This window comes from Thamnophis elegans, chromosome 2 (assembly GCF_009769535.1).
Source record: "Thamnophis elegans isolate rThaEle1 chromosome 2, rThaEle1.pri, whole genome shotgun sequence".
Classification (NCBI taxonomy): domain Eukaryota; kingdom Metazoa; phylum Chordata; class Lepidosauria; order Squamata; family Colubridae; genus Thamnophis; species Thamnophis elegans.
In genome coordinates this window covers 26,546,803-26,572,100 of record NC_045542.1, presented here as the reverse complement: position 1 = coordinate 26,572,100, position 25,298 = coordinate 26,546,803, and the positions used below count along the sequence as shown (strand labels likewise).

The window sequence follows — 25,298 nt, the reverse complement described above, 5'->3', positions numbered from 1 at the left end:
TAATAGATATAAAGGAAAGGAAGTGCCAGCCTGCAGGTTCAGAGGGACTCTTTTTTTTAAAACTCCCCTGAGTCTACACCTTGATACAACCCCCTGCTCAAGCAATCATGTCGCAGATGACTTCGTTCACTTCTCGTTCAGCAAGTGGCCCTTCTAATTTTTCCCAGGTCCGGGTCAGCTCGGCTTCTTCGTCACATGGATTTAGAGGAAGCCTTAAGAAGCCTGGTGACTTTAGTAGCACCAGTATGTTTAATGTGGGCTCCAGCAACAGGGGGAATAACCCATCCTACTTTGTCTCACCTGGATATGGTAGTATTCATATTACTCCGAGTCTCTTGTCCCCACTCAACCTGAGTATTGACCCAGAGATCCATGCGATACGCAAGGAGGAGAAGGAGCAGATCAAGGTCCTCAACAACAAATTTGCAACCTTCATTGACAAGGTGAGATATGAGCCTTTTTGTGATATCAAGAACTTTCTACAGGCCTTAGTAGTGGGTTGCAACTGTACTCATGAAGTTGGGATGTTTCGTTGTTGTTTTTTTCCTACAAAGCGAGGGATTCCTTCAGGCTGACTGCTTTAGCTGCATCGAAGGAGATGCTCGGTTTTCACTGATAGCTTGGATTTAAACGGTGATGGCTCAGTGACTCCATATGAATCACCTGATTGTTCTTAATAATACCTTGATTAATAATACCTTGATTAATACCTTGGTTTATGGCAGGATAGCACGCTTTTGAACTGATCTGTAAAAGACTGTACATCTTCACAATACAGATATGTCTCACATGCTGTCAAGGATGGAGGCCGATACATTATACACACAGGGAGGAAAGGAGAAAGAGATCCTCCAAAGTTCAAAATTATCCAGGTTAAATACATACCTATGAGCGCACACTTCTGAAATAATTAGTAATTACACTTGATATGTCCTGTAATATTTTTGCTTGGCTCTTAAGTGGCCAAAATGTCTTCTTCTTTACATTTGTGCACCCGCTGTTGCAATGTGTCTGAGTTAATGCAGTTCTTGACAAAGGGAAAAAAAGTATGGATTCCGTCCCATGATGATTTTATGTCTATATATACCCTTGTTCACCTTTTAATGTCTTCTGCATTTTATCTGTTTGTTCCTGGGAGTAGCTGCACTGAATTCTATAGGGTTTGCTTCTGAGTAATCATGCTTAGGAGCATATTGTCAGATACCTACATAGAGATATCCCATAAGTATTCATTATAAGCCATATACTGTGATGCCATTTGTGCTACTTGTCCAATAGTTCTGGGTTGGGTTGGGTAATTAGCCCAAAAGCCAAAGTTCTGAGCATATGAAGTAATCATCCACTTACAACCATTTGTTAAGGTGCGGTTTGAGGTTACAAGGATGCTAAAGAAGGTGACTTAGAATTGGTCCTCACACTTATGACCATTGCAGAAACCCCACTGTCATGTCACCAAAAATCAGGAGATTGACAATGGTAGCTAGTGGTGGGATTCAAATGATTTAACAACTGGTTCTCTGCCCTAATGATTTCTTCCAACAACCAGTTCACCAAACTACTCAGAAAGTTAGCAACCAGTTCTCCCAAAGTGGTGCGAACTGGCAGAATCCCACCACTGATGGTAGCAATAAAGGAGAATATTTGTAGCTCATGGTTGAAATGAGAAGTCCTTAGTATCTCTCTGAGCTTGGCAATGGGCATATACAAGTGCAACTTAACCATAGTCATGCTTGTCATTTGCAACCTTCCCAGGTGCTTTCCTCTGAAAAGCAAATGGGGAAAGGCAGATTTGCTTAACGACTGCACTATTCACTTAACAACTGCACTTGCCAACTATGGGCATTTTATGGGCATAAAATAGGACATGGTTTACTTATTAACCCTTTTGCTTAGCCATGGAAGTTCTAGCCCCAATTTTGCTTGTAAATTAACATCCCTCTTCAAATGTTAGAGCCTCCTATTAATGTAATCGATTCATTTAAACATTAGAGAACAATGTGCGTGCACGAATGAATCTCTGCTTAGCTGTATAACTGACTAGGAGGTTTCTTTGTTGGAAATCCAAGTTTGTAACCTTCCCACACCTCTTAAACTGATAAAGAGAAAATGCAGTAAAAGGCAATGCAAACATTCTTAGAGCTCCTAAACTGTTTGGTCATGCAAAGGCTAAATAAATATCAGAAGTTCAAAAATGCTTGCAAAATGTGCAACTAATCCAGGCATGTGTTTCACGCTGACCCATGGCTAAAAGGCTGGCTTCAGAACCAACAAAGATTTATCCATTGATGGGGTTTTTTTTGTTCCTTTTCAGCTTCCCTCCTTCCTTCCCTAGCTACTTAATGTTGCCAGATAATTCATTCTTTTATCCTCTTTTCTGTATCTTGAGCATTATTCAGGCTGGCCATTTTTTCCTGATTTCGTGACATGTCGCATTGTCCTGGAAAAACAGCTGTTCTTTAAAATGTGCTTGTGGGTATTTCTCAGGTCCGATTCCTTGAGCAACAGAATAAAATCTTGGAGACCAAGTGGAACCTCCTGCAGAAGCAAAAGACCGGAACTCGGAGCAAGATTGCACCCCTCTTTGAGGCGTACATTAACAACCTGCGGAGACAGCTAGAGGGCTTGCACAATGACAAAGGACGGCTGGAAGGAGAAATGAAGAACATGCAGAATCTTGTTGAGGATTTTAAGAACAAGTAATGTATTCATAACGGTTTTTGTCAAGACTGGGAGGCTTCAGGTGCCTCTGTGCAAAGCATCCCAGGTTTTCCTTTGGGGGGAACAGTATCTAGAAAAGAATTCAGGTCTGAAAAGTGTGTGGGCTTTTTTGGGGAGGGGGACAGAAGTTCATTGCAAATTCCAATTGGCCCTAAAGAGACTCATTCTCAAACTAATGTGCATTGAGTTGCAAATAAGGAATATGAGCTCATGGATGGTTGAAATAAGCCCTGGAGAGGTTAGCAGAATTTATTTCAAGCATGAAATTTCGTGCAGAAATTGAGCTGAGATTATTCTCATGCTATTTAAGATTTGGAAAACTCTACTTTCCGCCTGCCTGCCTGCCTGCCTCTATCATCCATCCATCCATCCATCCATCCATCCATCCATCCATCCATCCATCCATCTATCTATTTATCTATCTATCTATTTACAGTTATCTATCTAATTTCTGAACTGCCTGCATTTTGCAACCTTGATCTGGTAATTCTACTATTTAGGTTGCTTCGGACAACTTCTGCCATACAGGGGAAGTGTGCAAATAGTTAAGAAAGGAATGGCATGGAGGTTCTGGAAGATAAAGCCAAAATAACAGTAATACAAGTAAAAACAGATTCAATTTCAAGATGCTTTTCCTTGGAAAGTTCATAGGGATCCAATGGGCTTCTCTGGAAACATAAAATATAAAGACTGGAAGAGGTCTTGATTATGTAGTCCAACCCTCTTAGTCCGGTGTAGAATCCAAGAAACTGTTGCACTTAACGCACCTAAGTTAGTACATATGATTCATCAGAAATTGTGTACATAGCACGGAGCGTGCAAACCTGAATGCAGCATAAGTATATCTAAACTTGGCACAATGTTACCAACCATTGCCCAGTATTGTCCCTGGCTTGCTCCCTGATCCATCCTTTTATGGGATAAAACAAGACCATTGAATGCAAGAAAATATATATGTGGATTTACCTTCAATTTAAAGTTAACAACTAATCTGCCTTCCCCAATCTAATGTTCTACAGGTACTTTCAGATGACAACTCCCAGAATTTCTAACCATAAAGGCCTATTGACAATCTGGGAGGTATAATTGGAACGCATCTGGAAAATACTAGCTTGAATAAATATTAAAGGAAGAAATACCCAGAGATATAGAAGTTTAAAATGAGTGGGATTTCAAGCAGAATACGCTTGCTTTGATCAGCCTCTCCCAACCTGCTGCCCTAAAGTTGCCATGGTATTTGGGAGTTGTAGCCTCTCCAGGGACAGCATTTTTCATTGCATCCTGCCAACCTATTTAAGCACCTTTATCATACCAAAGGATAAGTCCCAGGATTCTTTGTGAATGATAATTCACTTGATACTTGAAGAAATCCATAGAGAATTGAAATTTGGAGTCAGTGGCTTATTCTTCATTTTTCTATACTTGTATCAAAGGAATATTAATATTGTTCAGAGAAAGATGAGAAGCTATTTGCTTGCAAATGGAATAGCCTTAATCTGACAAGATGATTTTTTTTAATCATTGAAAGAAACAAGATTGAATTGTTGATACAACACATATTTCTCTTGTGAACTGTTTAATCTTCTGTGCAAAATATATGAAGCAGATACAGAAAGGCAAACCATTCTACTCATGGTAGTGGCTGGAAAAAAAGTGTCATGTATTTATAATTATTTTGCCTATAGACTGTTTTTTATCCAACCAAAACAACAATGACTTCTAAAGCACAGGGTCCTAGATATTAAAGCTATGCATGATTAAAAAACTACTTGGAAGCAACATGCACGATCCCAGAACATCTCTGTTATTCATTAAAGCAGTTTGGTTAGGTGGGGCTGTGTTCATTCAATATTGGTGAGAGACCACAAGGAAGGTAATTACTGTAGAATCTGCAGTACAGTCAAGTTCACAAACATTTGAACTGTAGTAGTTGCAAGGACCAAGGATATTAATAATGTAGAATTATGTGATCTATAGACACTGAATGATATGCACTTCTTAGCTGCTTTCATCAATAGCTGAAAATGGCAGATGAAGAGAAAATTGGGGGTTAATCATATAATGCCTAGGATCCAAACATAGACCCTGTTAGTAAAATATAGAATTTAGAAAAACAGATTGGAAGGGACCTTGGAGGTCTTCTAATCCAACCCCCTGCCTAGGAAGGAAACTCTACACCACTTCAGTCAAATGGTTATCCAACATCTTCTTAAAAACTTCCAGTGTTGGAGCATTCAAATAAATAAAACAAAATACAAAACCTGAGAACATTAGGCCAACCTTCCGATACATACAAGATTCAAGTAGTCTAAGGGGTTTTCAGTCCAGAGAAATTTAGATGAAGCATTTTTGCTTATTGAATTGTCAGTACCTAGGCTCAAACTACTGGAAAGTTTCATGGTATGTTCATGTCCCAATATGGATTCTTCCTGCAAAGGTGAAAGGATGAATAACCAAAAGGAATTTAGAAAAGCTTGACCTGTTAAACTGGAAAGAGGATGATAGGGAAACAACATGTGGAGTGGCATATAGCTGTAAAAATTACTCAAGGTTAAGAAGGCTAAACATTGTCAGACAGTTTTTTTTAAAGGCTCAAGCTATTTAGAAATGGCATAGTCCTAGTGCAGCTGTACTATAGCTGCATGTGACAGAAATGTTGGTTGTTAAATTAGGTTAAAATGTACTAGAATAGTTGTGGTTGAGCATGACGTGCACATAGTCATTAAGATTTCCAGCCTGTTTAACCTACTAATTATGAAATCTTAAGACTGGCTGAGTCTGGCCAAAATGGAATCTAAGTATGACACACCCCTCCTTGCATAGTACCATTTGCTGATTTGCAGAGGGGAAAAAAATCTCATTTAAATCATTCAGGAGACAGCATTAAAACGCTTTTGCTGATGTTTACACATCTCATACAAGGGGCTTTCCAGCAGGTGTGCAGATAACTGTAATGGCTTAAAAGGTTCCTTTGCAAAAAATTCCTCAGGTATACAGTTTCTGGAGGTGCAGAAATGTGGGTGTTGAACAATTTGTTTCATCCGCCTGAACTCTGCATGTGTACTTTATGGGCAGAGACAGAGAATGCTTTGTCTACTTTTCTACCACACATCCTTGATTTAATGGTGTGAATGTCCTGGAACGGTTTTATGTGTGGCGTTCTGTAGTCTGGAATGGAAAATTGATAGAATCCAAAGGAGTTGTCATATAGTTAAAGCACAGTATTAGCCTAGATAGATGGGTCACCCTATTTTAGTTTACGCATTGTTTACAAATCTGATGCAGTCTTAAACCAAGATTGAATAAAGCAACAAATAAAGCCACTATTGCAAAGCAACCCTTATAATGATATCCCTATAATTTGATCCATGACTGTCCAAGTTATATTAATAGACATATATTTCACAATAATTATGCTGCTGTGGTGTACCTTTATATATAGCAATATTTTGCAACCCTGTTTGTGACATTAGCAGATAATTTATATTAAAGTTACATGAACTTAGGAAAATATTTAATGGAAGAACCAACCGTCTTGATTCAGGCACAGTATGGAACAATTCATGTAATCGATTCTTCATTGGTCCTACTTGGGCATAATCTTTTAATATTGGGATTTTATTAAAATGTGCTGATAATAAGGCATTAAAACAGGCTTTAGAAAGGCACCAATACATAGAATATGAAAGTGAGAATAAATATGGAGGTGACAGTGGAGAGGAATCCATTGTGTTCTCTGAGTGATATATTTTTATAATTTGGCTCAACACAACACAACTCAACTCAACACAATATCTTATTGTGTGATGACAACCTTAACTATCTCTACCCTCAGTAACAGACACTGCAGGTAACACTGCATGTGCAAAATTTATTTGTAATATTCCATCACCTGCCAGTTTTATATATGATTGCCCCTTAAAATTAATGGTACCTGTAAATTATGGCTTAGTCAGGCAAATATTATTTGTAAACTCTGCCTTCAGTTCTGGGGAGTTCAGCCTCTGATCTCATGACCACATTAGGGACAGATCTAGGCAACTGAGAAGGAATTCTTTAAAAACATTCTGATTTCTTTTACAATGTATGAATGACAGCTTACCTTTGCCTCATATAGTGGTGGAAAAGTGATTTGGCTGTGAAAAGTTTAAAATGAAAAGTGAAAAGTTTGCTCTACAAAAAAGACATAGTTGGATTGAATTTTGCTGCTTTGTGAAGTTTGGATACTACTCTTAAAAAAATTGATGCTTTCAACCTGTTTGATGGCTTGATTGTTTATGAGCCTTTTACTTAGCCTAGAAAATGTATATACCGGTAGTCATCTTTAAATCAAATTCCTTTCTAAAGAATTCAGGGCAAGGTGCACAGCTCAAACACAAATCCTTGTTTTGTCTTCTCATTGTTCCTGTGAGGTAGATTTCACTGAGAGCAACCCAAGGAATGACTTAAGAAATTGTATGGATGATTGAGGATTTTGAGAGAGATTTTTCCCAGTCTGTGTCCCCATACTTCAACTATATATTCAACTATTATGCAATTATGCTGATATGGCAGCCCTTGAACTTAGGACCTGCTATCTCATCTGTGTAATTTATAGGTATAGTAAATTATAGCCTAAGTCTTACACGTTAGGAGCCATTTTAAGTGGAAGTATTATAAATCCCTCCTAAGAAGTTCCTGGATTAGCTTCTCTCGCAATTAGTTCATACAAAGAGCATGCCAGCAAGTGAAAGGTCATTTTTCCCTCTCCTATCACTTGACAAACAACTGTTGAAAAAGGGAGGTGGAGGAAGGAAGGATGTATACTACTCTTTATCTGCTGATAGCTCTGCATTTTACCAGAGCACATTCTGTTGTTCTTTAGAAAGTTCCTGTGGAGACAAAGGATCAAATGGCTGCTGAACTTGTGTAAAAAAGGCTCTTTGCTTCTTACAAATATCCAAGAGAAATGGACTCTACGCCTGTTTCTCCCCCCCCAGTCACACCTGCTATGTTTAAGAAATAGAAATTGGCACACTAGCTCCAATAAGACAGCAAACAAAACACCTGAGGGTGTGTCTCTGTGGAGGAAAAAAGTCAATAACTTACTAATGTTTCCCAAAGGTAAGGCAAGTTAAATATGGATTGTTGGAGAAAGGGAGTAGCAGCCTGAGGATAGGCTTTAACCAGGCCTTTTTATACGATCCAAGGACACCAACCGCTTTCATAGCAGGGATAGTTCTGTGTGTGAGACACCAATTGTGCCATAAACAGCTTTAAAAGGTCTTTGCTTTTATGAACTCCGGGAATTTGTGAGAGGGTCTCTTAGAGAATATTCTCTGCATCCATTTCAATTTACAATCCCCACACTTTTTTGCCATAGGAAAGAGCCATAGCAGTTGTTAAGTTTCAGAGAAGAAGAAATTTGCAGATTTGAGAGGTCATCATGCACAACAAGAGAGGAAGGAAAATACCTTTATGCAGAGTTCCCCTTTCTTTGTTCATCAATTGAGGTTTGCCAGTTCCAGCTGAAAACAACCCAGGGGATAATTTCTACCCTTTCCTCATTTAATGTAGGCCTGGGTCATTTTTGCCAGACCCCAATCTGAGAAAAGATAGACAGGATTTTTAAAAGAAAAAATGTTTAATGGTGGATTGATGTTTGTGTAATATAAGCACCTGTGGGCATACACACACAAACCCTTCCTCCTCCTGGTAAAAAGGAGGCAAAAAGGAAATTGGAAATGAAATGAAGCTAAGGAGGAGCTATATTGGGCAGGTAGAGAAAAAGGAACAAAGGGAGCTCAAGCGGTAACGATCCCCTATTGTGGAGAAAGTTTTGAACTTTCTTAAGGCAGCGGGAGCTATAAAGTTCTTCCAAAGAGGGGAGAGGGCAACCAATGATCCTCTGGGCAATGATGTTGATTCTCTGGAACGCTCTCCTATCTGCCACTGTGCAATTGGCAAACCATACACAGGTGCAGTAAGTTGAAATACTCTCTATGGTGCAGCCGTAGAAGGTCACCAGTAGTCTCAGGTAATATAATCTCTGCTGGGCCCTTTTGACCAGTGCTGCAATGTGAGCGCCCCAGGTCAGTTCCTCTTTTATGATAACATCCAGAAACTTAAAGCTGGTCACTTGCTCCACTCAGTCTCCATTGATAAGCAAGGGCTGGATGTCTGATCTATTCCTTCTGTAGTCCACTATATGCTCCTTGGTCTTATTGGTGTTAAGGACCAAGTTATTGTCTCCACACCACAAAAGCAACCGGTCCATCTCATCTCGACAGGCAGACTTCCAGACATCCCTTGTCAGTCAGATGATGCTAGGCTACATGACTCGAGTGCTTTGGTATAAAGCAACTTGCTTTCTGGTAATCATATATATTTGGAAATAAATCCCCTTTGGTACAACACAACTTAATCTTACAATAAGCAAGACATATCTAAGCTTACTGTTCCAGATTTGAATGTCTTTGGCCCCAATTTGACTTCCCAAACTTGAAGGTTTAACATGAAGAATCCTGTTAAAAGATACATTTTCATTTTCTAAAATAGCAGGGTGAGGGAAAGAAACTTGATTAGTCCCATCATTGCTGCAGATTTCCCTAGGGTTAGATAAATTTTCTCTTTCTGTGATGAGTAACTCATGGGCCTATTTAAACCATCTGTCTCTTCTACATTCATCACAGGTATGAAGATGAAATCAACAAGCGCACCTCTGCAGAAAATGAATTTGTCGTGCTCAAGAAGGTAAGAGTCTATTAACCTAAATTCGCACGTTGTGTTATAGATGGCAGGGTTTCCAGTGTGACATGATTTTACTAGTACAATTCTGTAGCATTATATGCAGGATATAACCCTGGAAACAGTACCTTTAAACAATTGGAATAGATCAAAGTAGAAATGTAAGTCTACTTACTAAATTTATTAAAATAAATTTAAATTTAAATTTATTAGGGACATGGTAGCTTAGTGTCTAAGATGCTGAGTTTGTCAATCAGAAAGGTCAGCAGTTTGGCAGTTCGAATCCTTATTGCCATGTAACGGAATGAGCTCCCATTACTTGTCCCAGCTTCTGCCAACCTACCAATTTGAAAGCATGTTAAAATGCAAGTAGAAAAATAGGAACCACCTTTGGTGGGAAGGTATCAGAGTTGCATGTGCCATCGGCATTTAGTCATGCCAGCCACTTGACCATGGAGACATCTTCGGACAGCTCTGTCACTTGGGCTTTGAAACAGAGATGAACACCGCCCCCTAGAATCAGGAACAACTAGCACATACGTTCAAGGGGAACCTTTACCTTTTTATTAAATTTATTAGCAGTACATTGGGATGTAAAATTTTATTTTAGTGATGATGTCCAAATGTCAAATGTCTTCAAATTTAATATTAATTATGGAAATGTAAACTTTTGGGTGACATCTGTTCTTGTCCATATACACAAAAAATGATGGCATCACCATAAACTGCCAATGGGGAAAAGATCGCCTACTTTTATTTTCAAAGAAAAAAGAAAATTATAAACCTATAAAAATAAGTTGTTAGGGGGAAAGAGTTACAGACTTTTTGAATGTCAGGTTTTTATTTCTGTGCAGGGATTATTTTGTCATGGGAATTATTAACTGGTACAACCTGACATCTCCATTATAAAGTGGATATTTCATATAGAAACTTTGAATGGAATAAAAACTGAATTTGATAAACTTTCTGAAAGAAAAAAATCTTGCAAACATTAACCCAGCTTTTTATGAAGCATGTGAATGCTAGGAAGAGTAAAACAATTGCATTTTAAAATCACTTAAATACACTGCTGCAACCACCAAAATCCTCAAAAGGATACCCTTATTTTGCAAATTGGTTTCATTCATTCATTCATTCATTCATTCATTCATTCATTCATTCATTCATTCATTCATTCATTCAGCTGTTGGATAGTCCTGATGCAAGAATTACATTGGAGTATAATAAATGTAACACCTATTCCCTTATTATATGGTTACAGCACTAAAAGCAGGGATTTGTATTATGCAGACAGGTGTTTTTCTTCTTTGTATACAAAGCAAACAGATCAGTGATGGATTCTGGATGCCTACATGGATGCGTGTGGCACGTGTGCATGCATTGTAGCTGTAAACGAGGCTTCCGCAAGCCTCCGCAATGCTCCAGCTGCTCGGCGGAGCATCACGCAGGCGCTGTACGCACCATACACATGCACAGAAGCGTTGAAAGCTTTAAAACATGGTAAGGAGCTCCATCCTGTGCTCTGGGCAGGCTCCGGTATGCCTGTACCCGGGTGTACCACCTGCAACCCACCACTGAAACAGATGAGATGGAAGAGGAAAAGGATAATGGATACACACACAGCAAGGAGAGGTGACCTACTCAAGGTCAATTGAGTCATCCACATGGAGAAGAAATTTAAGGACATACTACATATTATCTGAAATTGAATACTTGCAGTTATGTTCTTCCCCTTAAATAGTTTATTACAGGAAAATGAAACTAATTTCCAAGCTTGACAAAAAAGACTGTGCCATGGGAGGAGAAGACAAGTGTAATTGCAATTAAAACTATAAAAGGAAAGGATAAACTTCTCCTTCCCACTTGCAGTGGACTAAATTATAGTTGTGACTTTAAATAATAATGTTTAAAAAGCCATAGTAGCCTGCTGCATATTCAGTATCATGTATAAGGAGCCCCTGCGGATTTTACTCTGCTAGTCATTGCCGATTATAGAGGGCACTACTCATCTCTATTTCAAGGGCCATTGAGTCAGTGACATCCAAAGACATTTCTGCAGTCATATGGGCCAGCAAGATGTCACAGAGTGCCGTTATGTTCCCATCAAAGTGGCACCCATTTATCAACTTGTATTTGCATGCTTTCGAACTGCTAAATTGGCAGAAACTGGAACAAGTAATAAGAGCTCAATCTGTGACATGATGCTGGGATCTTGAGGCCAGGACATTGGCTTTCCAGCATCCACTGTCTTAATCACCGAGTCATCGTGCCACCACAGTATCATGTGTACATTGATGCTAAATCAGTCTGACAATTTCATTTTAGGGCGGGGACAACATGCGGGATGATTAAACCTAGCAACAAAGAAATGAGATTCTCCATTACATTTTTTTTCCTTTGCCCATAGTAGCAACCTCGTCCTTTCCTTCTTCTCCATTTCTCAAAAACATAAGTTGATTTTCTTCTAATGGTTTCCTTTAGGATGTTGATGCTTCCTACATGAATAAGGTGGAGCTGGAAGCCAAAGTGGATGGACTGACAGATGAAATAAATTTCCTGAGAGCGCTTTATGAAACAGTAAGTAAACTTTACTGTCACTTTCCACAATCTGGTACCATTCAGGTATGCTGGTTTACAACTCCCAGTCAACAAGATGCATATATGCAAGATACAAGACTAAGGAAGAATGTTTGTGCTATTACTGTCTTTAGCTCAGGCACTGATCTCCTTACAGAGAACAAATTAACTGATCCTTGTAAAGAATTTATTTAAATATTTATATATGACCTGTTAGTTTGTCTTTCTCAAGAGTTGGAAAAGTTGGCATGGGAGAAGAGATTGAGCAAAGGAGTTGTTTTATGAAGGGAGGGGAAGAATTAACAGAAATAAAGATTATTCATTAAAGAAAATATATAACTTAGCAAATAATAATGATAAGCATTTGTGATGACAGTATTCATTTAGCATCTCATATTGCCCAGTCAATATCTAAAAAGGAAACATAAAAAAGAGAAAACTTAAATTCTCATAAATTTATTCAAGGAAAATTAAGGGAGATCATTTTCTTCTAGCAGTAATTTAAATATCCAGACGTAACAATTGTAAAGAGAAAACAAATTATGGTTCTCTGTTACATTTAAACTTTGAGAAGTATTATCTTCTCTTTTATTAAATATTGTCAAAAATATTTTATCACTAATATTGATCCCAAGTTATTTGATCCCTAATATAATCACTGTGCGGGTAGGTGAATTGCGTTGCTGAATTTTTCATTGGAAATTTCTCACTATTGATGAAATTAGATTCAGACAGAATTCCAGTCTGCCCAGAATTCTATTTTTAATAAGAGTTTACTTTGTAAGCTAAAATGTAATTTGTTTAGTTTTGACATTTTTTATCTTTTTAAATTTATTGGCTGCCAGACTCCAGTGGATTAATATGATGTGTGCACCCAGACATTGTAACTTATTCAACAAACCATGATTAAGCAAATATTAATCTAGTGCAATGTGCAAAATACACTTACAGCAATATTTTGGTTAGCTTAAACCCTATCCTTTGACTGAGTAGGCTGCATGTTTTAAACAACATCAGTATGCGGACGATACACAGCTGTATCTGTCCACCCCGTGCCAACTCAATGAAGCGGTTGATGTGATGTGCCAGTGCCTCGAGGCTGTTAGGGACTGGATGAGGCTTAACAAGCTTGTACTCAATCCAGATAAGACCGAGTGGCTACTGTGCTTCCCTCCTACTAATTGGCCAAGTGTTCCATCTCTCAGGCTGGGGGGTCAAACAGTACGCCCCTCAGACAGGGTTCGCAATCTGGGAGTCCTCCTGGACCCACAGCTGACTCTTGAACACCACTTGTCAGCTGTGACCAGGGGGGCATTTGCCCAGGTTCGCCTGGTGCACCAGTTGCGTCCCTACCTGAACCGGGAGGCCCTCACAACAGTCACTCGTGCCCTTGTGACCTCTAGACTGGACTACTACAACGTGCTCTACATGGGGCAGCCCTTGAAGAGTATTCGGAGACTTCAGCTTGTCCAGAATGCAGCCGCGTGAGCGATCGTGGGTGTACCTCGGTTCACCCACGTAACACCTATCCTCCGCGAGCTGCACTGGCTGCCTATTGGTCTCCGGATACGCTTCAAGGCACTAGTCGTTACTTATAAAGCCCTTCATAGTATTGGACCTGGGTACTTGAGAGACCGCCTGCTGCCAATTACCTCCACTAGACCGATTAGATCCCACAGATTAGGCCTCCTCCGAATCCCATCCGCTGGCCAGTGTCGACTGGCGACTACCCGGAGGAGAGCCTTCTCTGTGGCTGCTCCGACCCTCTGGAACGAACTCCCCGTGGAGATTCGAACCCTCACCACCCTCCAGACCTTCCGCAAAGCCCTCAAAACCTGGTTGTTCCGACAGGCCTGGGGCTAAAGAGCTGTTGCCCCCGTCTTGAATGGTATGACTGTTGTGAGTTTTTAAATTATATATTGTTATGTTGTTGTTTTTAAATCTTTTGTCTGTATTCCCCTCCCCGGTTCGAGTTGTGAGCCGCCCTGAGTCCCCTTCGGGGGAAAAGGGTGGCATATAAATTTAATAAATTGAATTGAATTGAATTGAAACGAAACTAAAATGTGATTTTCAAGGAGAACTTTGCTCAAGCTAAGATTGGTTCTATATTCCAAAATTCCATTGGAAAATCCAGTTTCCCTATATAAAGAAACTCAAAAGATTAAATTCAAGCTTGACAGGACATTGAATACAAAGCTGTTAAGAAATTACAAACACTGAAATTCTACTAATGTAATCATCTATATTTACTTTTCATTGTTCTGACTCCCTTTTCTTCATAGTCTCTAGGCTATTTGTCAAAGCTGTCACATTTTAATGTACAAATGGCTCTGTAGTGGAAACCCGAAACCCTTGTTAAACATATCAAGTTGCTTATCTTATGTGATTCTTTTGTCAAGTAGATGGATATCAAAGGAGTTTTACAAATGAGTCTATTTGAATGAGTTAATAGTCTTTCTGTATGTGTATGGCACAATGAGCTGAGCTAGGAATTGTTCAACCTGCATGAACCGGAGAAAGTTGCTGCCACTTGTTCATTGATACTATTGCCAGGTCTTAATTGGGACATTTGTTAAACACAATTTTCTGTGTTTAACAGAACCCATGGAGGGAAAAAACATGTGTCTTCCGTATATTGCAATGGCTTATGCCTATAATTCAATGTACATGTACATTGTACATAATACAAAGTACATGTAATTCAGTGAATACTTAGCTGCCATTCTGATCCTAATCCCATGAAAAATTGGCCATATTAGTTATCACTCTTATTGAACATTTAATTGAAGCAGGAAACTTGGTTTCAAAGACTACCTCCTTCCCCTCTTTAGACTTCAACTGTTGTGTTGTCATACATCCTCACCAGAACAACATGGAAAGGGCAGCACACAACTAATGTCTGGTGGACGTTGTTTTTCCTGTCAGGAACTGAATGAAATGCAGACCCAGATCTCAGATACATCTGTTGTCCTTCGAATGGACAACAATCGGAACCTGGACTTGGACAGCATCATTGCTGAGGTCAAGGCTCAGTATGAGGATATTGCTAAGAAGAGCAGGAAGGAGGCAGAAACCTGGTACCAAAGCAAGGTGAGCAATAGTGGAAAAGATGGGTTTAAAAGGGAGCCCACTGGGTGATATCAAGTGGATTATTTATAGTGTCTTAATGCTGTATTATAGTTTTCAAATACATTTGCAGATGTTTAAGAAAGCCCCTTGTAGGTACTGACTTTGTTGGATAGCTGCTGCATATGAATCTCAAATTTATGATTAATATGGATATATTAATATATATGGAACTTGTAGCTCCAACATCGTTAAACTACTCTTATGAGTAGAAGCTGTAATGATATCACCATCAGTTAGCCTTTTCCTTCTTTATGACTGTTCATTTTGCAGTGCCCACTGAATGAATTGTTCAGGAGATTTCTCAAATAAGCAATCAGACAAATGTACTGTATATGTAACATTGGAGATACGTGATGGGGACTGATGTTGTTTGTGTCCTATCCCTTAAGAATTTTTACTAGTTTTCCACAAACTGTCTTAATAGTCATTTATCCTCTTTTAGCTCACTCACTCTTCTAACCTTCTCTCCCATGGGCATTTTGTACTTGCCCTTCTAGTCTCAGAAATGGGTCAGTTGCTACTTGGAGCAAAGATGATGTTTCTTTTGTCTTTGCGTAGAAAACAATTCTGAAACTTGAACATTATGTAGAGTTTCAGGATGTGATAGGGAACTGAGCCCAGGCAGGAGCCTAGAATGAGGAGGGGAAGACTAGCAACCTCCCTTTATATTTTCTACATCTTTTATTAATTTTAGTTTGAGGTCTTGCAAGCCACCGCTGGAAAGCATGGAGATGACCTGCGGAACACAAAGAATGAGATTGCAGAGATTAATCGCACAATACTGAGGATGCAAGCTGAGATTGACAATGTGAAAAACCAGGTGAGTAAAAGAAAGAAAATCTACACCAAGTACCAAGGAATAAAAGTGTGTAAGAGTGTGGTATAATATCCATGCACAGTCCCAATATCCCAACTCACCATCCCACCTAAATCCTTACAGGAAATAGACCACAGCTGGAACTATATTGTTGGATTTATGGTTTCTTGTTAAAGTTGGATGCATCTACGTGTTAGATATAAAAGAACTGCAAGAAAAAGCAGGTTGAGATTCTATCGCAAACCTGGCTAGAGTCAAAGTTCTTTTGGTAAAAAGCATACATTATAGCTTATGGAGAAATTGGAGCCCTTTGTAGCTGCTGAAATGTAAAAATAAAATAAAAAAAACCTCACAAAAATATGGGAAGATCTGGCCACACATCTGTCTCCTTCATCTGGCCCTCACCTACCTAGCTAAGTTTGAGTTCATGCTGTTCCAAGCCACAAACCTTCCCCCTCCTCCGGTTTGGGCAGCTTTGTCAGTTTGTTGAATAAATGATATATACGTTTTATAAAAAAATAAACCCCCACCTGCTTATATAACTGTGCTACATTGCCTGCAAGGATTGGATATTTCGTGATAAATGAAGTAGACTGTTTGCACAAAAGGGAGAGATAAGCTATTGTCTCTCCATAATGGGTGTTTGGTTTCAGGGCAGGGAGACTTCAGCAAACATTCAAAGAGAAGCAATGCAAACACAGTGACCCAGGGGAGTTCACTTCTAATTGATGGAGGTCTGGAGTCCAGATGCTAAGCTTTACACTCTTCTTTTAACACCCTTACAATAGAGGGAGTGGAGCACAAGGGGTGGAGCCACCTACAAATTTCCTGCATAGTAAATGGCTAGTAATTTTATCTCATACCAACAGTGTAATAAATGGTTATGGCATTAATGGTGAGCAAAGGGCAGATGATTAGAAGATTTCCCCCTCCCTCCCTTTTCTTGGAAACAAGGCACTGCTGTTTTCTGACCCTAGGTGCATATGAAGGCATTTTACCTTTCACCCTGTCAATGCCAGAACAGATGATAGACTTGAAGATTAGCCTAAGTCATTTTGGAAGCACTCCTGCTCACAAAGGCACATTTTTGGGGCATGGAGAGGAGAGTTCCTCCCTGTTCTCAGGCTAAGGAACATGCTCCCTTGTGAACATGCATTTGACACTGACGTTGGATTAATATTGATTCTCATATTGATTTTAATGCGGCAGGTCGCATTTCTTGAATTGTCTAAATTATTGTGGCTGACTGTAGTAATAGTCCTCCAGGATTGCCAAGCAAAAGCACTTCTTGACTTACTGACTGGAGGTGCCACAAATTGGGTCTACTCTGAAAGGGGAGGGGGAGAGAGACAGAAAAATTTGCATTGCCATTCGGCTGTGAGCCCTTCTCCCCTAATATATCAAATCAAAAGTGTGCTGCAAGTGATGTTTGTGCATTGATTTAAATAAAGGGTAAAGCTTTTGCTTCCTCTCCAAAGAGTTCTAGACAGAGGTGGTATTCAGCAGGTTCTGACCAGTTCTGGAGAATCAGTAGCAGAACTTTTGAGTAGTTCAGAGAATCGGTAAAATTTGGATTTCACCATTGGCCCTGCCCCCTTCTATTCTCTGTCTCCCCCCAGCTGATCAGGAGGGAATGGGAATTTTACAGTAACCTTCCCCGCCACACCCACCAAGCCATGCCATGGCCACTAAGCCACGCCCACAGAACCAGTAGTAAAAAAAATGAATCCCACCACTGGTTCTAGATGACTAAATTATGACTGTTAGAACAAGTTCCTCAGCCCTGTTTTATAAAGTCAGATTTTTGGTTCATTTAGTGTAATCTATTTTTGCTCTGCCAGGGGCTTTCCTGATCTTCAGTAGGTGGTTTCTCAAATGTTCCAATCTGAACTTTTTGTACTTGTTGAACTACTTTCGGTATACAATGCAGGCATTGTCCTGCTGCTGACCCATAGTCTCCTTTCCTTTCCCCCTCTTTTCTTTTTCTTCTTAAAGACACAGCACTATTTGCTGGACTTTGAGCTAGAGAGCAGTGAATCACTGTACAATATCACTTGAATGATTGCACTGACTTTTAAAGAGACGTTAATGCCTTGCTGTTCTATGGGATGAATGTGATCTGCCCTAAGAGAAAAATTAGGAGATAGAATCAATTGAAGCTCCCTTTACTTCCCAGCTGTTTTTCCCTTCTCTTTGCAGAAAAGTTTTTATTTTATTTTCTTTACACTGAGAACTCAGATTCCTCACTAATAGTAGGAAGAGTGTAGTCCATTTATTGTAGATACTGCTACACTATTCTCAAGATATTCTCATTACCTATTTTAAGACACCCTCCTCATCATTTTAAAAAGTGCAATTGGAAACGAAGCAAGAAAAGTGGACAGAAAGAGGGTGGCATATTAATAAAAATAATAAATAAGATGAGACTTATAAAAATAACCAATACGGAGTTCCCTGTCTTTTATTCACCAGAGCTAATTGATGCAGGATGCTCATTCTTTTTTTGCCATGACTTTTTAAAGTTTCATTATAAAATAAAAATACAGGAAAAACAAAAGTTAGAGAACTAAAAGAAAGAGAGACAGGCTTTACAATAAAAGAGACTTTACAATAAAAATTACTCACCACACGTTCCTGGATTCGTGTAAACTGACCTAACAGGTTCAGTCTTGCCTTGGCAGCTGAAGCCAACCTTAGATCCCCCTCACCCACCCACCCCCGGTCACAGTTAGGGATTGGTTCTGAATATATTTTCTGTTAAAAAAAGTAGCAAAAGAAAAAGAAAAAAAGGATGAATGGACGTCCCCATACAATACCCTTCAGTTTGGCTTTGGAACACTTATCGTTTTCTCCTGCTCTGTGGTGGATGAAATGAAACGGCAGAATTTCTGAGTAATTCTGTCCTCTTGGTCTGTCTCTCCAGCGTGCCAAACTGGAAGCCGCTGTTGCAGAAGCAGAGGAACGTGGTACACTGGCCGTCAAAGATGCCAAGGAGAAACTGGAGGAACTGGAGATGGCCCTCAACAAAGCTAAGCAAGACATGGCCCACCAGCTGCGCGAATATCAAGAGCTGATGAATGTCAAGCTCGCTCTGGATATTGAGATTGCTACTTACAGAAAGCTGCTGGAAGGGGAGGAGAGCAGGTATGTGGCTTGAAGAAATATTCTGATCGTTGCAGCAACTTTACTAGGGCTGCAGTGTTCAGACAAGTAGTTTTTTTTTAAACCAATCAAGGTTTTATTTCCCCATCCAGATTATATATAAAATAAGTACTTATGATCATTGCCTATGGAAGCGATTGCCTCTTCTAATAAGACTTCTGCTAGAACACAAACATCTAAGGCCAAGAAGGCATTTAGTTTTTTAAAAATGGTTGTTTAAAAAATATTTATTTGTTTGTTTGTTTATTTATTTATAAGATATATTGACCACCCACCTTACTATAGGGTAATTCTGGGTAGCTTGCAATCATATGTATGTGTACGTCAGGGGTGAAATTTAACCAGTTCGGGTGAACTGGTAGGGACGATTTCAATCAATTCGCTGAACTGGTAAAAACCACCTCTGGTTGGCCATGCCCACTCCCGCCCGCTCACTGCTCAATCTTCTTCTGGGTGCTTTCTCCCACCTTATGGACACTCGCTCGCCTCTTCTGGCTGTTTGTCCCGTCCACACATCCCTGCCCTATATAAGTTGCCTTTACCACACGGCCCAGCTAATTGCCTCGCCAGTCACCTTGCCTGCTCACCTCACTAAAGGTAAGCAATGTATGTCACCCGCTTGCCCTTTGTCTTGGGTCGGGAGCTGGGGCACAGGGACGTACCATTTCCCGAGACCCCAAAGCCTCTGCCTCAACCGGGTCAGGGAATGTGCCATTCCCCGACTCCAGCCTTGCTCCAGAGCTGCTGTCCGCTCACTGCCAGCACAGATGATATCCTGCCACTTCTGACTGCACCAGTAGTTTGAAACTTGCAGCGGTGCTGCAATTAGTACGTGCAATGGCACAACACGCCTTTTAGAGTCCTGCTCCAAAAGTCTCACAAAGACTCATTTCTGGCATCTTTTATCCAGGAAGGTGGCAGGTGGGGCGGGAGAGAAGTGAGACATGTGGAGTGAGACATGGCTCCTCTTGCAGTCCCTCTCCCCCTTGCCAGGCATGGCTGGGCTTCCTGTCCCTCGCTTAGCCACCCACCCCTTTAAGGAATGCAATTTGGGGGTGGCAGGTCGTGCGGGGTGGGGAGTGTTTTGGGCTTAAGACACATGTCTTACCTGAGACATGCATGGAAGTCGTGTTCCTCGCTGTTGTGTCCAGGAAAACATGGTGTAAAAAAGAACATTTTGCAAAGTTTGATTGAACTCATGAGAAATTTTTTTTACAACATGTTTCCTTGGACACAATGGCGAGGAACACAATGGAGCTGCAAGTCTCAGTAAGACGTGTGCCTTGCGACCCAACATGCCCCACCCCAATGGCAACAGCAGCCTGGCTGCTTCTGTTCCCCACCGTCTCTTTATCAAGGGGGGGGTGGCAGGGTGGGTGGGGGAGAAGCAAGACGTGTGGAGTGAGATGTGGCTCTTCTTGCTATCTCTTCTCTCACCCTCACTGGGCATGGCAGGCTTCCTCTGCAGTTTCCAAATCCTGGCTGGAAGCCACTGGAAACGGAGAAGAGGCTGGTCAGGCCAGCCACCTGCTGCCGAGTCTTCTGGGAGCTGGGGCAGAGAGTCTTCCAGCAGCCGCCACTCTGGGAGTGTGCTTCCCGCTTTATGGTTCCAGCTCCATGCAGGGCTGCTTCGCCCTTTGCCGCCTCTCTGCCCCAGCTGCCAGAAGATTCTCTGCCTCGGCTGCCAAAAGACTCACGGAGACTTTGGAAGGACCGACAGGAAAAGGAGGACAGGCGGAAAAATCCCCCTCACAATTTTCCTGCCAATCGACAAAAAGGTCCCCCCAAGCCTTCAGCCTTTTCTTAAGGTCAGCAGACTGACCCTCATTTTCCTGCTGAGCCTTCCATGTTGCAATCCTGGGATACGTTGAAGGCTTGGGGAGGAAGCCTTTTCAGCAGTCCCGAGTGTCATCCTGAAGCCTCCTCACCACTAGCTTTGGTTTGGACGGCTGTACGGCTCAGTTCTGTGGGCATTGCTTGATGGGCGTGGCTTTGTGAGTTGCTGTCAGTGACGTAAAGTTGGCCATGGCCACTCGGTCACATGACCCCCCCACCAAGCCACGCCCACAGAACCAGTAGGGAAAAAAATTGGATTTCACCACTGGTGTATGTGTATATGTATTGTATGTATGTGTGTGTGTGTGTGTGTGTATGTTTGTGTGTGTGTGTGTGTGTATATATATATATATATGTGTGTGTGTGTGTGTGTGTGTGTGTGTGTGTGTATGTGTGTGTGCATGTATAAATAGTCAAAGAATGGATCTCACTTGATAAAAAGCATCCACAAAAGAGACCTAAAAAAGAAGATGGGTTGATGACATCAGCAAGCGTTGTGGTCCCAATTGGTAAAAAAGCTCAGGACCGTATTGTTTGGAAACGTGTGTAAGAGGCCTTCATCCTGCAGTGGACATCCAATGGCTAAAATGATGCTGATGATATATAAATAACAATATCAACTGCTAAAGTCCACTATGTATATATATCCGCTATGAATATTTAATCCAATGTTTCCTTTCATCAATTAAAACTCCTATGGGGAAATGGTTGCGATTAAGTGAATCATGAGGGAGACCTATGCTTTGTCATTTAAGCGTATCCTACTTGTATTGTTGTCAATTAACAACAATAAAGGACTGGGTGGGGGAAGAGTCCATCTTCTGGATCATTAATCCCATCCAACATAGTATTTCTCATCTTCTTCCTAAGGCCAATGACACGCATTAATTAAATCTGGCAAGAGACAGTTAGCTGTCTCTTCTGAATATTTTAAATTAATGTTTTGTTTCCTTATTGCCAAGACTAAAATATTTCAATTAGAAAAAATGAATGTTTTCTTTTTTCTTTTTTTAATTGCTTGTGTGCTTCTTTCTCACACAATAGGTTGTCTGAAGACGGATCTGGTTTTGTAGATATGAGTAAGTTTACTTCCTATTCTTTTCAGTATATATTAAACCCCAGGGACTGGATCACAGATCATGGAAATTATCCCTTAGGGCAGCAATTTATAATTTTCTCCAAGATGAAAGTTTCCCCTAGGATTGTCTTGTTTAGTGACCAAAGTTTATTGCTCAAAAATCTCTTTAGTGACCAGTCCTCACATTTATGAACTTTGCAGTGTCTTTCTGCATTTATTTTCACTTACTTAGCCCATACCAAATTGTCCTCAACCCAAAAGAACCCCAATTCAGCTGAAGGAAGTAGCAAGAAGCAAAGGAAAACTGAAAAATTATAAGCATAGTCATGGTCCTATCATTTTCACTTAGTGACTACCTTGCTAAATGACCAAGTTACTGATCCCAATTGCAATTGCTAAACAAGGACTATCTGTACTTATAGTTGTGTTCCAAAAAATTGAAGACATAGCTAGGGAAAACATTTAGACTTAATTAGAAGAAGAGTAGAGATTATTTATCTTATTTATTTATTTAATTTGCCTCCTATTTCACCATGGGGGTAATAAAAAAAGAAGAAAATGAAAGCAGTGTAAACAGACTAGAAATAAAATAATAGAATACCATACAGATAGTCCTCAATCTATAGGCACAATTGAGCTCCCAATTTATGTTGCTAAGCGAGACATTCTCGTTGTGTTACTTTCTCATTGTTTATTTTACAGGTAGCAATCAACTTACAATCTCACTGTTAAGTGAGTTTTGCTCCATTTTACGACCTTGCTTGTCACAGTTGTTAAGTGAATCACTGCAGTTTCTAAGTTAGTAACAGGGTTATTAGGTGAATCAGGCTTCCCCATTGACTTTGCTTCCTGAAGGTCGCCAAAGGTGATCACATGATCCTGGGACCCTGCAACCGTCATAAATATGAGTCAGTTGCCAAGCATCTGAATTTTGATCTTGTGACAATGAGGATGCCACAATGGTCATAAGTGTGAAAAATGGTCATAAGTCACTTTTTTCACTGATGTTGTAAGTTGAGTACTACCTGTAAAATAAACAATGAGGAAGTAATACAATGAGAATTCATCAATCTGAAAACCAAAAAATGGATGGGTGGAGAGCATAGAGCTGTGATGGTGAACCTATGGCACAGGGGGCATGCAGAGCCCTTTCTGCAGGCATGCGAGCTGTCACCCCAGTTCAGCTCCACAGCGCATGCGCATGCGCCTCGAGCTGGCCAGCTAGTTTTCAGGTCTCTGCTGCACATGCGCAAAGGGTGGGGCACATGCGGGAGATGAATATGCATGTGTGGGGGATGGGGTGCACACACAGGGGTCATGCACTCATGTGTAGGTGTCACTCATGCATGCATGGGGGCAGAGCACATGCAGGGGGCATTCATATATGTGGGGGGCACAAGGGGGGGGTCGCACATGCATTGCACTGTGGGTATGCGCGCATGCTTTGGGCACTCAATGCCAAAAAGGTTAGCCACCATTGGCATAGAACAAGGAGGGTGGGGAGGTGGAATCCGCCATCAATCCGGCAGCCACTTCCAGTGTGGAAATCCCCCATTTGGCTCCTAGCCCAACCGGCAGAGCCACTCTTGTGGAAGGATAGGAGGGTGGGGATTCTATAATAGGTATGCATGTAATAATTTCATCTTCTATCATGTTAAATATCACATTTTGATAATTGGGAGCAATTTCTCAGGGCCATACTCAAATGTATGTTCCTTCACTTTAGGATATAGGTAGAAAGAAGGTGACTGAATGGGAGAGCAAGCATAACTGGGCCAAAATCCCTTTTCATACATATGAGATTATAAATTAAGTGGCCTCTGCTGAGCCATAGTTAATGTGTCTGCTCTCTTCAAGAACCAATGCCTTGCTGTTGTTGGCAGAATATTTGTTAGAATATTCCAATATGTCTCACTGTTTTTGCTAAACATGACTTGCTTTTTTTGTATGCTGCAGCTATGCTCAGCTCCATTGGTGGTGGTAATATCTACGGCAGCGGAGGTGGTCTTGGCTTTGGTGGAGGATTTAATCTGGGAAGTGGAATGGGCAGTGGAGTTCTTGGTTTTACTCCTGGAGGCGGCTCGAGCAGCCTGAAATCGACATACAGTGTGAAAAGCACAACCAGGAGAAGCGTCAAAAATTGAAATAAGCAAAGAAAGGATCATCACTGAATAAAAGAAATGCCCCTTCCTTTCATTGCAACAGAGAAGAAAATATGGGCTTGGGGAAAGGAGTTGTTTTTCCTCAGCACCCCAAAATGGCCATAACATCCGGCAGTGATGAAAGAAATCTATAAATTCATGAGCTCCTCCCTACTTACTTTAAACACCCTTAATCTCTTCTTGTCCCCATTCAGACCAAGGAGAACTTCGCTGTCAATTTCACGGACAGCAGAGTAAACCTTGATCAGAAATATCCAGAATGTAACCACATGCTCTGGTTTTGATGTAAAAAATGTGCTGCATTTTCCTACCTTTTTTATTGGGAGTGGCAAAGGAATTAAACAAATCACACAAATAAAGCTGAGGCTATCTTACTTTTCTCCTAAATGGTGTTCTTTTGTGATTCTTTTAATTTTTCTTCCATATACACTGGATAAAGAAGAATGGACATGGTGCAACATTTATCATCCACTTTTCAAAAAAAGAAAAAGAAAATTGATCAGCCCTTTGAATTCTTGTGTTATGACAGCCAAGATAATTATTTAAGGCTGAAGTAGAGAGAAGGCAGGCAATCCAATAATTTATAAGATCCAAAAGGCAGAGCTATATGCTGGCATTACGAAAACTAGGAAAGGGTTGTTCCTCAGAAAGTTCACTCAAGTAATAATTGCACATTGCTGCATAAATTGGGATTTTATGAAAACAGAAACTTTTCTATGCCTAAAAGGTAATGGTTCCCCTGGCACATATGTACTAGTCGTTCCTGACTCTAGGGGGCGGTGCTCATCTCTGTTTCAAAGCCAAAGAGCCAGCACTGTCAAAAGATGTCTTCGTGGTCATGTTGCCGGCATGACTAAATGCCGAAGGTGCACGGAAAGCTGTTACCTTCCCACCAAAGGTGGTTCCTATTTTTTCTACTTGCATTTTTTACATGCTTTCGAACTGATAGATTGGCAGAATTTCTATCCTAGTAGCTACTAAAGAGTCTTCTGAATGGCTTAGTCTGTTCTGTATTATGATTGTATCAAAAACCCCTTTTACACATTATTTAGCAATGGATGAAGTTTCCAAGCTTTTTGAAAGAAGAGCAAAG

General features: G+C 40.5%; 1 protein-coding gene across 1 annotated transcript; it reads left to right on the top strand.

Moving 5' to 3' along the window:
• LOC116504324 (keratin, type II cytoskeletal cochleal-like) lies at positions 1-24,592 on the top strand. Its single transcript, XM_032211269.1, has 9 exons — positions 1-443; positions 2,485-2,696; positions 9,390-9,450; positions 11,926-12,021; positions 14,947-15,111; positions 15,845-15,970; positions 18,891-19,111; positions 22,010-22,044; positions 24,000-24,592. The coding sequence occupies exons 1-9, from the start codon at positions 108-110 to the stop codon at positions 24,185-24,187; spliced, it is 1,440 nt and encodes a 479-aa protein (XP_032067160.1). The 5' UTR covers positions 1-107; the 3' UTR covers positions 24,188-24,592.
• Positions 24,593-25,298: the final 706 nt, after the last annotated feature.

Coding starts and splice junctions, on each gene's coding strand:
- LOC116504324 (XM_032211269.1), top strand. CDS start 108: ATGTCGCAGATGACTTCGTTCACTTCTCGTTCAGCAAGTGGCCCTTCT. Junction 9,451..11,925: donor AATTTGTCGTGCTCAAGAAG/GTAAGAGTCTAT, acceptor GGTTTCCTTTAG/GATGTTGATGCTTCCTACAT. Junction 22,045..23,999: donor ATCTGGTTTTGTAGATATGA/GTAAGTTTACTT, acceptor TGTATGCTGCAG/CTATGCTCAGCTCCATTGGT.